Below are 15,767 nucleotides of genomic sequence, written 5' to 3'. Positions count from 1 at the left end.
TCTTGGTGATTAGTGTAATATATACAGGGTGTTGTTTAGTGGATACTTTATCTTGGTGATTAGTGTAATATATACAGGGTGTTGTTTAGTGGATACTATATCTTGGTGACAAGTGTAATATATACAGGGTGTTGTTTAGTGGATACTATATCTTGGTGACTAGTGTAATATATACAGGGTGTTGTTTAGTGGATACTATATCTTGGTGGCTAGTGTAATATATACAGGGTGTTGTTTAGTGGATACTATATCTTGGTGATTAGTGTAATATATACAGGGTGTGTTTTAGTGGATACTATATCTTGGTGATTAGTGTAATATATACAGGGTGTTGTTTAGTGGATACTATATCTTGGTGACTAGTGTAATATATACAGGGTGTTGTTTAGTGGATACTATATCTTGGTGACTAGTGTAATATATACAGGGGTGTTGTTAGTGGATACTATATCTTGGTGATTAGTGTAATATATACAGGGTGTTGTTTAGTGGATACTATATCTTGGTGATTAGTGTAATTATACAGGGTGTTGTTTAGTGGATACTATATCTTGGTGACTAGTGTAATATATACAGGGTGTTGTTTAGTGGATACTATATCTTGGTGATTAGTGTAATATATACAGGGTGTTGTTTAGTGGATACTATATCTTGTGACTAGTGTAATATATACAGGGTGCTGTTTAGTGGATACTATATCTTGGTTTATACCAAATTTGTAAGTCGCTCTGGATAAGAGCGTCTGCTAAATGACTTGTAAATGTTAAATGTAATGTGATTAGTGTAATATATACAGGGTGTTTAGTGGATACTATATCTTGGTGACTAGTGTAATATATACAGGGTGCTGTTTCTGGTGCAGGCAGTGTATTGCCAAGATAAATCGTAGCCACACACACACACAGATACAACAACATAACACACACACATAAACAATATTGTGTAAATAATCCGTGACTTACATACAGTTGAAATCGGAACTTTGTGGGTCAGAAGTGTACATACACTCAATTAGTATTTGGTAGCATTGCCTTTAAATTGTTTAACTTGGGTCAAACGTTTCGGGTAGCCTTCCACAAGCTTCCCACAATAAATTGGGTGAATTCTGGCCCATTCCTCCTGACAGAGCTGGTGTAACTGAGTCAGGTGTGTAGGCCTCCTTGCTCGCACACGCTTTCTCAGTTCTGCCCACACATTTTCTATGGGATTGAGGTCAGGGCTTTGTGATGGCCACTCAAATACCTTGACTTTGTTGTCCTTAAGCCATTTTGACACAACTTTGGTAGTATGCTTGGGGTCATTGTCCATTTGAAAGACCCATTTGCGACCAAGCTTTAACTTCCTGACTGATGTCTTGAGATGTTGCTTCAATATATCCACATCATTTTCCTTCATCATCAAGCCATCTAGTTTGTGATGTGCACCAGTCCCTCCTGCAGGAAAGCACCCCCACAACATGATGCTGCCACCCCCGTGCTCCACGGTTGGGATGGTGTTCTTCGGCTTGCAAGCCTCCCCCTTTTTCCTCCAAAGATACGATGGTCATTATGGCCAAACAGTTCTATTTTTGTTTCATCAGACCAGAGGACATTTCTCAATGAAGTACGATCTTTGTCTCCATGTGCAGTTGCAAACCGTAGTCTGTCTTTTTGATGGTGGTTTTGGAGCAGTGGCTTCGTCCTTGCTGAGTGGCCTTTCAGGTTATGTCGATATAGGACTCGTTTTACTGTGGATATAGATACTTTTGTACCTGTTTCCTCCAGCATCTTCACAAGGTTTTTTGCTGTTGTTCTGGGATTGATTTGCACTTTTCGCACCAAAGTACGTTCATGTCTAGGAGACCGAATGCTTCTCCTTCCTGAGCGGTATGACAGCTGCGTGGTCCCATGGTGTTTATGCTTGCGTACTATTGTTTGTACAGATGAACGTGGTACCTTCAGGTATTTGGAAATTTCTCCAAAGGATGAACCAGACTTGTGGAGGTCTACCATTTCTGAGGTCTTGGCTGATTTCTTTTGATTTTCCCATGATGTCAAGCAAAGAGGCACTGAGTTTGAAGGTAGGCCTTGAAAGACATCCACAGGTACACCTCCACCTAACTCAAATGATGTCAATTAGCCTATCAGATACTTCTAAAGCCATGACAATTTTTTGTAATTTACCATGCTGTTTAAAGGCACAGTCAACTTCGTGTATGTAAACTTCTGACCCACTGGAATTGGGAAATAAACAATTTTTGGATAAGTTACTTGTGTCATGCACAAAGTAGATGTCCTAACTGACTTGCCAAAACTATAGTTTGTTAATAAGAAATTTGTGGAGTGGTTGATAAACGAGTTTTAATAACTCCAACCTAAGTATACAGTCGTGGCCAAAAGTTTTGAGAATGACACAAATTTTAATTTTCACAAAGTCTGCTGCCTCCGTTTGTATGATGGCAATTTGCATATACTCCAGAATGTTATGAAGAGTGATCAGATTAATTGCAATTAATTGCAAAGTCCCTCTTTGCCATGCAAATGAACTGAATCCCCCAAAAAACATTTCCACTGCATTTCAGCCCTTCCAGAAAAGGACCAGCTGACATGTCAGTGATTATCTCGTTAACACAGGTGTGAGTGTTGACAAGGACAAGGCTGGAGATCACTCTGTCATGCTGATTGAGTTCGAATAACAGACTGGAAGATTCAAAAGGAGGGTGGGGCTTGGAATCATTGTTCTTCCTCTGTCAACCATGGTTACCTGCAAGGAAACATGTGCCATCATCATTGCTTTGCACAAAAAGGGCTTCACAGGCAAGGATATTGCTGCCAGTAAGATTGCACCTAAATCAACCATTTATCGGATCATCAAGAACTTCAAGGAGAGCGGTTCAATTGTTGTGAAGAAGGCTTCAGGGCACCCAAGAAAGTCCAGCAAGCGCCAGGACCGTCTCCTAAAGTTGATTCAGCTGCGGGATCGGGGCACCACCAGTACAGAGCTTGCTCAGGAATGGCAGCAGGCAGGTGTGAGTGCATCTGCACACACAGTGAGGCGAAGACGTTTGGAGGATGGCCTGGTGTCGAGAAGGGCAGCAAAGAAGCCACTTCTCTCCAGGAAAAACATCAGGGACAGACTGATATTCTGCAAAAGGTACAGGGATTGGACTGCTGAGGACTGGGGTAAAGTCCTTTTCTCTGATCAATCCCCTTTCCGATTGTTTGGGGCATCCGGAAAAAAGCTTGTCCGGAGAAGACAAGGTGAGCGCTACCAGTCCGGTGTCATGCCAACAGTAAAGCATCCTGAGACCATTCATGTGTGGGGTTGCTTCTCGGCCAAGGGAGTGGGCTCACTCACAATTTTGCCTAAGAACACAGCCATGAATAAAGAATGGTACCAACACATCCTCCGAGAGCAACTTCTCCCAACCATCCAGGAACAGTTTGGTGATGAACAATGCCTTTTCCATGATGGAGCACCTTGCCATAAGGCAAAATAGATAACTAAGTGGCTCGGGGAACAAAACATTGATATTTTGGGTCCATGGCCAGGAAACTCCCCAGACCTTAATCCCATTGAGAACTTGTGGTCAATCCTCAAGAGGTTGGTGGAAAAACAAAAACCCACAAATTCTGACAAACTCCAAGCATTGATTATGCAAGAATGGGCTGCCATCAGTCAGGATGTGGCCCAGAAGTTAATTGACAGCATGCCAGGGCGGATTGCAGAGGTCTTGAAAAAGAAGGGTCAACACTGCAAATATTGACTTTGCATCAACTTCATGTAATTGTCAAAAAAAGCCTTTGACACTTATGAAATGCTTGTAATTATACTTCAGTATTCCATAGTAACATCTGACAAAAATATCTGACACACACATACGCACACATTACAGCATCCCTCTACGATCAACTACTTGTCCTGGCTCATCGGCATGCATCGCTCTGTGAGCGTCTAGATTGCCTAGCATCTTGTTTTCTCCTTCGCAAAAATAAAACACCCATTAGTCGTGACATCATCAATATGCTGCCTAGCTGCTGTGAAAGCAAGCGTGTTTTTGGATAACACGGTACAGTATAGAGTAGAAAAATTGTGTGTAGTACAGTACAGTGTAACAGAACAGTGTGTAGTACAGAATAGTACAGAACCGTGTGTAGTACACAATAGTGTAGAACAGAATAGTGTGTAGTACAGTATAATATAGTACAGAACAGTGTGTAGTACAGAATTAGAGGTTGACCGATTCATCGGCATTGCCGATTAATTAGAGCCGATTTCAAGTTTTCATAACAATCGGTAATTGGCATTTATATTGCATTCCACAAGGAAACTGCGTGGCAAGCGTACCACCTGTTACGCAAGTGGAGCAAGGAGCCAAGATAAGTTGCTAGTTAGCATTAAAAACATATCTTATAAAAAACAATCAATCTTCACATAATCACTAGTTAACTACACATGGTTGATGATATTACTAGGTTAACTAGCTTGTTCTGCGTTGCAAATAATCAATGTGGTGCCTGTTAATTTATCATCGAATCACAGCCTACTTCGCCAAACATGGGATGATTTAACAAAAGCGCATTCGCGAAAAAAGCACAATCGTGCCACAAATGTACCAAACCATAAACATCAATGCCTTTCTTAAAATCAATAGAAGTATATATTTTAAACCTGCACATTTAGTTAAAAGAAATTCATGTTAGCAGGCAATATTAACTAGGGAAATTGTGTCATCTCTCTTGCGTTCATTGCACGCAGAGTCAGGGTATATGCAACAGTTTGGGCCCCCTAGCTCGTTGCAAACTAATTTGCCAGAATTTTACATAATTATGACATAACATTGAAGGTTGTGCAATGTAACAGCAATATTTAGACTTATGGATGCCACCCGTTAGATAAAATACGGAACAGTTCCGTATTTCACTGAAAAAATAAGTTTGTCTTCGAAATGGTAGTTTCCGGATTTGACCATATTAATGACTAGAATTTCTGTGTTTATTATATTATAATTAAGTTTATGATTTGATAGAGCAGTCTGACTGAGCGGTGGTAGGCGGCAGCAGGCTCATAAGCATTCATTCAAACTTTACTGCGTTTGCCAGCAGCTCTTAGCAATGCTGCTTCACAGCTCTGTTTATGACTTCAAGCCTATCAACTCCCGAGATTAGGCTGGCAATACTAGTGTCTATTAGAACATCCAATAGTCAAAGGTACAGTATATGAAATACAAATGGTATACAGAGAAATAGTTGATGCGTCATAATTCCTATAACAACTACAACCTAAAATGTCTTAACTGGGAATATTGAAGAACTGGGAATATTGAACCACCAGCTTTCATATGTTCGCATGTTCTGAGCAAGGAACTTAAACATTAGCTTTTTTACATGGCACATATTACATTTTTACTTTCTTCTCCAACACTGTTTTTGCATTATTTAAACTAAATTGAGCATGTTTCATGTTGTATAAAAATAATAAAAAACACAAATTGTCCAATTAATCGGTATCGGCTTTTTTTGGTCCTACAATAATCGGTATCGTCGTTGAAAAATAATAATCGCCAACCTCTATACAGAATAGTGTAGAACAGAACAGTGTGTGGTACAGTAGTACATAACCGTGTGTAGTACAGAAGTGTAGAACAGAATAGTGTGTAGTACAGAATAGTGTCGAACAGAAGTGTGTAGTACAGAAGTGTTGTACACCAGAGTTTCGAACAGAACAGTGTGTAGTACAGTATAGTGTAAAACAGAACAGAGTGTAGTACAGAATAGTGTAGTACAGAACAGTGTGTAGAACAGAACAGTGTGTAGAAAAGAATAGTGTAGAACAGAATAGTGTGTAGTACAGAAGTGTAGAACAGAACAGTGTGTAGTACAGCATAGTCTCGTACAGAATAGTGTAGTAAAGCACAGTGTAGAACAGAAGTGTGTCGAACAGAAGTGTGTAGTAAAGACTAGTGTGTAGTACAGAATAGTGTCGAACAGAATAGTGTGCAATACAGAATAGTGCAGAACAGAACAGTGTGTAGTACAGAAGTGTAGAACAGAAGTGTGTAGTACAGTATAGTGTAGAACAGAACAGTGGGTAATACAGAATAGTGTGTAGTATAGAATAGTGTGTAGTAAAGAATAGTCTGTAGTACAGAATAGTGCTGAACAGAACCGTGTGTAGTACCGAAGTGTAAAACAGTATAGTGTAAAACAGTATAGTGTAAAACAGATGTGTGTAGTACATTAGCGTAGTACAGAACCGTGTAGTACAGAACCGTGTACTACAGAATAGTGTGTAGTACTGAATAGTGTGTAGCATAGAATAGTGTAGAACAGAACAGGTTAGTGTGTAGTACAGAATAGTGCAGAAAAGAACAGTGTGTAGTACAGAATAGTGTAGAACAGAACAGTGTGTAGTACAGAATAGTGTGTAGTACAGAATAGTGTGTAGTACAGAATAGTGTGAAGGGTAGTACAGAAATAGTGTGTAGGATAGAATATTGTAGAACAGAACAGGGTAGTGTGTAAAGATTAGTGTGTAGTACAGAATAGTGCAGAACAGAACAGTGTGTAGTACCAGCAATGTGTGTAGTACAGAATAGTGCAGAACAGTGGGTAGTACAGAATAGTGTGTAGTACAGAATAGTGTGTAGTACAGAATAGTGTAGAACAGAACAGGGTAGTGTGTAAAGATTAGTGTGTAGTACAGTATAGTGTAGAACAGAATAGTGTTGAACAGAACAGGGTAGTGTGTAAAGATTAGTGTGTAGTACAGTATAGTGTAGAACAGAATAGTGTAGAACAGAACAGTGGGTAGTACAAAATAGTGTAGTACAGAATAGTGTAGACCAATGTGTAGAACAGTATAGTGTAGAATAGAACAGTGTAGAACAGAATAGTGTGTTGTACAGAATAGCTCAGAACCGAGTGTAGTACAGAAGTGTCGAACAGAAGTATGTAATACAGTATAGTAATGAACAGAAGTGTCGAACAGAATAGTGTGTAGTAAAGAATGGTGTGTAGTAAAGAAGTGTGGAACAGAACAGTGTAGAACAAAAAGTGTAGTACATAACAGTGTAGAGCAGTGTGTAGTAAAGAATAGTCTGTAGTACAGAATAGTGTAGAACAGTGTGTATAACAGTATAGTGTAGTACAGATGTGTGTAGTACAGAATAATGTAGTACAGAACCGTGTGTAGAACAGAACAGTGTGTAGTACAGTATAGTGTAGAACAGAATAGTGTCGAACAGAATAGCCGGTAGTACATAAGTGTGTCAAACAGAATAGTGTGTAGTACAGAATTGTGTAGAACAGTGTGTAAAACAGTATAGTGTAGAACAGAACAGTGTGTAGTAAAGAACAATGTGTAGTACAGAATAGTGTAGAACAGTGTGTAGAACAGTATAGTGTAGTACAGAAGTGTGTAGTACAGAAAAGTGCAGAACAGAACAGTGTCGAACATAAGTGTGTGTAGTAAAGAATAGTGTGTAGAATAGAATAGTGTGTAGTACAGAAGTATAGAACAGAAGTGTGTAGTAAAGTATAGTAAAGAACAGCATAGTGTGTAGTAAAGAATAGTTTGTAGTAAAGAAGTGTAGAACAGAACAGTGTGTAGTACAGAACAATGTAGAACAGTGTGTAGAACAGTATAGTGTAATACAGAATAGTGTCGTACAGAATAGTGTGTAGTACAGCATAGTGTCGAACAGAACAGTGTGTAGTACAGAACAGTATAGTGTAGAAAAGAACAGTGTGTAGTACAGAATAGTGTAGAACAGAACAGTGTGTATTACAGAATAGTGTAGTGCAGAATAGTGTCGAATAGAAGTGTCGAACAGAACCGTGTGAAGTACAGAATTGTGTAGAACAGAAATGTGTGTAGTACAGAACAGTGTGTAGTACAGAACAGTGTGTAGTACAGAATAGTGTGTGAAACAGTGTGTAGTACAGTAGTGTCGAACAGAACAGTGTGTAGCAGAGGTGTGGACTCGAGTCACAAATATGATGACTTGCAACTCGACTTTGACACCAATGACTCGTGACTTAACTTGGACTTGAGCCTTATGACTCGACCTGACTTGATACCCTCCCCAAGCCCAAATATTTAAAATGATGCTATTAAAAAAAGTGTGCAGCGCATCAACTCTTCGTTTAACGGATTACAGTTTGAATCGGACAGCAGCCAATCAAATTGTGCCAGCTGAGAAAAAGTTGTGCGTGGCAGTGCAGAGGAACGTCAGCGGGTGAATTCAGATGGAGCCCTTGGAAAGATGATACCCAAAATTATTATTTTCAGATATATAAGTCACACTGTATCAACAAAAAATGGATTGCAACTTGCAAAACATTCGGGAAGAAATTACAGATGGAGGCGCAACAATTTCCAACTTTTTAGACATTTGAAAGCTGCACAAAGAACGGTAAGTCGTGGCTAATATAGCCGACAGCTATATATTTTATTACTTTACTAGTGTATCATGTAGGCTAAGCGTAACGTTAAACCAATGAGCCTCCACACAGTCAGTCAGTGCGGGAACGTGATCATTGCACCAAGATTGAGCTACAACTGGCTAGGAAGTTGAAAAGCCTAAATCCTGCCTGATGTTACTGCTGTTCCTAAAACCATTAACATTTGTTAGCCTACTGTAACCACACAGCGAGAGAGTGTGTGTGTGTGTGTGTTAAGGTTGGTGATTGTGTACAAGCCTACATTGCCGATTGAGCCCCATAGCGATCATCGATAGTCAATCACTATGGGGGGGGGGGTCTTTCTCATGGCTACCCATGTATTTCCATGGAAATATAACATTTATTTGTAAAGTAATAAATATATAGATATTTTTAAAAGCATTCATGATTTGCGTAAATGTAATATACTAAGTATTACTCTGTCGCTCTTGCTGCTGGTGATTCCCTGATCCACCTCTACGGAGACGACACCATTCTGTATACATCAGGCCCTTCTTTGGAAACTGTGTTAACTAACCTCCAAACGAGCTTCAATGCCATACAACTCTCCTTCCGTGGCCTCCAACTGCCCTTAAACGCTAGGAAAACTAAATGCATGCTTTTCAATCGTTTACTGCCCGCACCCGCCCACCGACTAGCATCACTACTCTGGACGGTTTCCGACTTAAATATGTGGACAACTACAAATACCTAGGTGTCTGGCTGGACTGTAAACTCTCCTTCCAGACTCATATTAAACATCTCCAATCCAAAATTAAATCTAGAATCGGCTTCCTATTTCGCAACAAAGCCTCCTTCACTCACGCCGCCAAACATACCCTCGTAAAACTGACTATCCAACCGATCCTCGACTTTGGCGATGTCATTTACAAAATAGTTTACAATACTCTACTCAGCAAACTGGATGCAGTCTATCACAGTGCCATCCGTTTTGTCACCAAAGCCCCTTATTCCACCCACCACTGCAACCTGTATGCTCTAGTCGGCTGGCCCTCGCTACATATTCGTCGCCAGACCCATTGGCTCCAGGTCATCTATAAGTCTATGCTAGGTAAATCTCCGCCTTATCTTAGCTCACTGGTCACAATAACAACACCCACCCGTAGCACGTGCTCCAGCAGGTATATCTCACTGGTCATCCCCAATGCCAACACCCCCTTTGGCCACCTTTCCTTCCAGTTCTCTGCTGCCAATGACTGGAACGAATTGCAAAAATTGCTGAATCTGGAGACGTATATTTCCCTCATTAACTTTAAACATCAGCCATCTGAGCAGCTAAACAATCGCTGCAGCGTACATAGCCCATCTGTAAATAGGCCACACAATCTACCTACCTCATCTCCATATTGTTTTTATTTACTTTTCTGCTCTTTTGCACATCACCATCTGCTCATCTATCACTCCAGTGTTAATCTGCTAAATTTAATTACTTCGCTACTATGGCCTATTTATTGCCTTACCTCTTCACGCCATTTGCACACACTGTATATAGGACTTTCTTTTTCTACTGTGTTATTGACTGTTCGCTTGTTTATTCCATGTGTAACTCTGTGTTGTTGTTTGTGTCGCACTGCTTTGCTTTATCTTGGCCAGGTCGCAGTTGTAGATGAGAACTTGTTCTCAACTAGCTTACCCGGTTAAATAAAGATGAAATAAAAAAAATATTAATAAAAAATAGCACATTATGACTTGTTTAGGACTCGAAACTCAAAGTTTAGGACTTGAGACTTGACTTGGATTGGCCTGTCTTGACTTGGGACTTGACTTGGGACTTGAGTGTTAAAACATGAGACTTACTTGTGACTTGTAAAACAATGACTTGGTCCCACCTCTGGTGTGTAGTACAGTATAGTGTAGAACAGAACAGTGTGTAGTACAGTATAGTGTAGAACATAATAGGGTGTAGTACAGAATAGTGTGTAGTAAAGAATAGTGTGCAGTACAGAATAGTGTATTAAACAACAGTGTGTAGTACGGAATAGTGTTTAGTACATAATAGTGTGTAGAACAGACTACTATGTAGAACAGAATAGTGTGTAGTACATAATATCGTGTAGTACAGAATAGCGTGTAGTACAGAATAGTGTCTAGTACAGAATAGTGTGTAGTGCAAAATAGTGTGTAGTGCAAAATAGTGTGTAGTACATACGTGTGTAGTACATAAGTGTGTAGTACAAAACAGTGTGTAAAACAGAATAGTGTATAGTACAGAACAGTGTAGAACAGAATAGTGTGTGGTACATAGTGTGTAGTGCATAAGTGTGTGTAATCCGAAACATGTAGAAACCAGAATAGTGTTGTAGACAGAACAGTGTAGAACAGAATAGTGGTGGTGGTACATAGTGTGTAGTGCATAAGTGTGTAGTACCGAACAGTGTAGAACAGAATAGTGTGTAGTACAGAACAGTGTAGAACAGAATAGTGTGTGGTACATAGTGTGTAGTGATAAGTGTGTAGTACCGAACAGTGTAGAACAGAATAGTGTGTAGTACAGTATAGTGTAGAACAGAAGAGTGTGTTGTCACCTGCTGGTTGACGCGGCAGTGTGAGGGCCCGTGGTGGACGAGGATACGGACGATGTCTACGTCCCCGCGCCAGGCGGCCAGGTGCAACGGGAAGCAACCCTTACTGTCAGCCACATTGGTGGAGGCGTCAAACTGGAGCAACTTCAACACCACGTCCCTGAGGAGGGGAAGGAGGGAGGAGGGAGGAGGATGGGGGAGAATGGCGGAAGCGGAAGGGGATAGAGAGAGAGGAGAGCAGTAAGGGGAGTGAGAGAGAGCGAGGGAGTTAGATGGAAAGAAGAGAGAGAGAAGGGGAAAGATGGGGTGAGAAAGGCAAGAAAGCGTAGAGAGAGAAAGAAGAGGGAAGAGAAACAGAGAAAGAGAGTGAGAAAGAAAGAAAATGGAAACAGAGCGAGAAGGGGGAGAGAGAAAGAAAAGTATAAGTACTTAACTTGGCCCGAATCATAATGCCAGCTGCATAACCAAGGCTGCCTTGAATGTTTATTTCTGTGTGGATTAAAATCATTAAAATCATTAGCTGGACTGAAATTAACTCTTCACATTGAAAGAATTCAGTTTGTTGCTTCACCTTTTAGAACGCCACGTTCACATTGAGTGTGTCCCWAATGGCCCCTATTCCCTATATAGTGCACTACTACAGTATATAGGGAATACGGTGCAATTTAGGATGTACCCATTGTCAAAACTCAACGGTCTAAAAGTGTAAAGTTAAATGGTTAGTTACCTCCTTGTCCCCCCCTCATCTAAAGTTCTAAATCACTTCTCTAAGTGTGTGTTGGTGACCTTGTTTTTGACTTGGAGCCTGTACTTTTCACTCTCCCCTCCCTTTATCTCTGTCTCCTTCTGTCTCCTTCTCCCTGTATGTCTCCCTTTCTCCCTCTCTCCCTCTCTCCCTCCTCTACTGCAACTGTTCTAAAGAAGGAAATCCACATTATTGCCTCCAAAGCACAGCGTTAATCCGACAGTTTGGCTGAGCAGGGCTAGCCGTCAGACTCATCTTAATCCAACAGCGGGAAAAAGGGATTTGTGTGTGTGTGTGTGTGTGTGTGTGTGTGTGTGTGTGTGTGTGTGTGTGTAAGATCTGGTCGATATGGCATACAAATGTCTATTTTTTCAAACTTATGGGAGATTCACAATATATATTGTTTCTGTTTTCTCTAAATCAGCTTTGTTGTACAATTAAAGGTCAATACACTGCATTTCAAACAGTCAGCAATGATCTAATGAATTCAGGACTTGACTAGACTAAATATAAACCTTCTACAACCGTAAGAGCCACTAATAATGAAATTATTTTAATAAAATAGTTTAACGTGCTTTTCTGCAATAAACACTGATCTGGCTTTCAAGTGTTGGTGTGTATGTGTAAATGGGAAGGTTAACAGTCACAGCAGAAGAGAAGGAGACGAGACCAAGAAGACTACATGACAACTAGCAGATAAAAAAATTACATGACTCTTGTGATACAGGCATTTGGAATATTGCTGAAAAACATACATTTAAATTAATCTAATTAATTTGATATCTCACCCAGTGTGTGTGTGTGTGTGTGTGTGTGTCTGGAAAAGGCGATCACATTGCATTACACTCACAAGCATACCGACAAACACTTCCTCACCCCCACCAACCACCTCTCCACATTCACACACACTCTTACCTGTGTCCGTTCAGTGATGCGTGGTGGAGGGGTGTGTACCCAGAACTGTCTGCACAGTTCACATTCAAGCCTCTCCACATGCTGTGGACACAAGACAGACAGACTGTAAGCCAACACGCACCAAGACACAGTCCTTAGAATTGTATGCTTTCCAATTTAACTTGATTATTTTTTTGTAATTGAAAATCACACTTATGTCCCACAACAGGCTTTCTATGTGTTGAGCACATGATCATGATAGACACTTAAGTACAAAGAGACACAATATAGAAACCCTTTTCTTTTAGCCTGATCACCTATCTGTTTGTGCCTTAGCCACATCACAATGCCCATCGGAGTCAGAAAGACAGTGCAAACAGATCTGGGACCAGGCTACCTTTCTTCTATGGGATGACCACCACAGGGCTAAGATTAGCATGGAACTGGCGCGCTATCCTATGACCTTCGAAGTCTCTCGCTCTCTCAAGTCAACTTCAATTTGACATTTTAAGGGCTTTATTGACATGGGAAACATATGTTTACATTGCCAAAGCAAGTGAAATAGATCATAAACAAAAGTGAATTAAACAATAAACATTTTACAGTAAATGTACAGTAAACATTTTACACTCACAAAAGTTCCAATATAATAAGACATTTTAAAAGTCATAATATGTACAGTTGAAGTCGGAAGTTAACATACACTTAAGTTGGAGTCATTAAAACTCGTTTTTCAACCACTCCACAAATTTCTTGTTAACAAACTATGTTAACAAGAAAGGAGGTGTACCTGTGGATGTATTTCAAGGCCTACCTTCAAACTCAGTTCCTCTTTGCTTGACATCATGGGAAAAGCAAAAGAAATCAGCCAAGACCTCAGAAAAACAAATTGTATACCTCCACAAGTCTGGTTCATCCTTGGGAGCAATTTCCAAACGCCTCATCTGTACAAACAATAGTGTGCAAGTATAAACACCATGAGACCACGCAGCCGTCATACCACTCAGGAAGGAGATGCGTTCTGTCTCCTAGAGATGAACGTACTATGGTGCGAAAAGTGCAAATCAATCCCAGAACAACAGCAAAGGACCTTGTGAAGATGCTGGAGGAAACAGGTACAAAAGTATCTATATCCACAAGAAAGAGATTCCTATATCGACATAACATGAAATGCCGCTCAGCAAGGAAGAAGCCACTGCTCCAAAACCGCCATAAAAAAGCCAGACTACGGTTTGCAACTTGCACATGGGAAACAAAGATCATACTTTTTGGAGAAATGTCGCTGTTCTGATGAAACAAAAATAGAACTGTTTGCCATAATGACCATCGTTAATGTTTTGGAGGAATAAGGGAGAGGCTTGCAAGCTGAAAACACCAATCCCAACCGTGGAGCACGGGGGTGGCAGCATCATGTTGTGGGGTGCTTTGCTGCAGGAGGGACTGGGTGCACTTCACAAAACAGGATGGCATCATGAAAAAGGAAAATGATGTGGATATATTGAAGCAACATCTCAAGACATCGGTCAGGAAGTTAAAGTTGGTCGCAAATGGGTCTTCCAAATGGACAATGACCCCAAGCATACTTCTAAAGTTGTGACAAATGGCTTAAGGACAAACAAAGTCAAGGTATTGGAGTGGCCATCAGCAAAGCCCTGACCTCAATCCTATAGAAAATTGTGGGAGGAACTGAAAAAGTGTGTGCGAGCAGGAGCCTATAAACCTGACTCAATTACACCCACCTCTGTCAGAAGGAATGGCCAAACTTCACCCAAACTTAATTGTGGGAAGCTACCAAAACGTTTGACACAAGTTAAACAATTTAAAGGCAATGCTACCAAATACTAATTGAGTGCATGTAAACTTCTGACCCACTGGGAATGTGATGAAAGAAAGAAATGCTGAAATAAATCTCTACTATTATTCTGACATTTCACATTCTTCAAATAAAGTGGTGATCCCAACTGACATAAAACAGGGAATTTGTACTAGGATTAAATGTCAGGAATGATGAAAAACTGAGTTTAAATGTATTTGGCTAAGGTGTTGTAAACTTCCGACGTCAACTGTATACAGTGTTGTAATGATGTGCAAATAGTTAAAGTACAGAAGGGAAAATAAATAAACAAATATGGGTTGTATTTACAATGGTGTTTGTTCTTCACTGGTTGCCCTTTCTTGTGGCAACAGGTCACAAATGTTGATGCTGTGATTGCACACTGCTATTTCACCCAACAGATATGGGAGTGTCTGAAAAGTGGATTTGTTTTCGAATTCTTTGTGGATCTGTGTAATCAGAGGGAAATATGGGTCTCTAAAATGGTCATATATTTGACAGGAGGTTAGGAAGTGCAGCTCAGTTTCCACCTCATTTTGTGGACAGTGTGCACATAGCCTGTCTTCTCTTGAGAGCCAGGTCTGCCATCGGCTGCCTTTCTCAATAGCAAGGCTATGCTGTACATAGTCAAAGCTTTCATTAAGTTTGGGTCAGTCACAGTGGTCAGGTATTCTACCACTGTGTACTCTCTGTTTAAGGCCAAATAGCATTCTAGATTGTTCTGTTTTTCTTTCCAATTTGTCAAGTAATTTTTTTTTTGTTTTCTCATGATTTGGTTGGGTCTAATTGTGTTGCTGTCCTGGGGCTCTGTTTGTGTTTGTGAACAGAACCCCAGGACTAGCTTGCTTAGGGGACTCGTCTCCAGGTTTATTTCTTTGTAGGTGATGGCTTTGTTATTGAAGATTTGGGAATTCGGCCTAATTCTGCTCTGCATGCATTATTTGGTGTTTGACGTTAAACACAGAAGATATTTTTGCAGAATTCTGCATGCAGAGTCTCAATTTCGTGTTTGTCCCATTTTGAGAATTATTGATTGGTGAGTGGACCGCAGACCTCACAACCATAAAGGGCAATGGGTTCTATAACTGTTACAAGTTCTCTCTCTCAAACACACACACACACACACGAAAGTAGAGCCAGATTTGGAACTCTGCATCACGAGGCTTCAAAATGACAAAGTTCCACAGGAGAAATAGTACCTTTTTTTTTTTACTCCGCACACACAAGGCGTACATAAATCTATAAGACAGCCATCTGGTATATGTCCCTAGAATAGGGCACAACAACATCTCTTATAAGGAAAAGGAAAGGCGATACAAAGTCTTCGG

General features: G+C 40.4%; 1 protein-coding gene across 1 annotated transcript in view; it reads right to left on the bottom strand.

Moving 5' to 3' along the window:
* The window catches only part of LOC112075054 (ankyrin repeat and sterile alpha motif domain-containing protein 1B-like), a 66,070-nt gene extending 53,364 nt beyond the window's left edge, over positions 1–12,706 (bottom strand). The window contains exons 1-2 of the mRNA XM_024142107.2: positions 12,627–12,706; positions 10,970–11,126 (exon numbers count right to left, since the gene is read on the bottom strand). Of these exons, the coding sequence (XP_023997875.1) occupies positions 10,970–11,126; positions 12,627–12,706 (237 nt within the window). The remainder of the gene's footprint in view (positions 1–10,969; positions 11,127–12,626) is intronic.
* Between the last annotated feature and the right edge of the window lie 3,061 nt (positions 12,707–15,767).

This window comes from Salvelinus sp. IW2-2015, unplaced genomic scaffold (assembly GCF_002910315.2).
Source record: "Salvelinus sp. IW2-2015 unplaced genomic scaffold, ASM291031v2 Un_scaffold2960, whole genome shotgun sequence".
NCBI classification, from domain to species: Eukaryota; Metazoa; Chordata; class Actinopteri; order Salmoniformes; family Salmonidae; genus Salvelinus; species Salvelinus sp. IW2-2015.
Note: the sequence above shows the minus strand (reverse complement) of the source record. Positions and strands in the feature narration are given on the sequence as shown.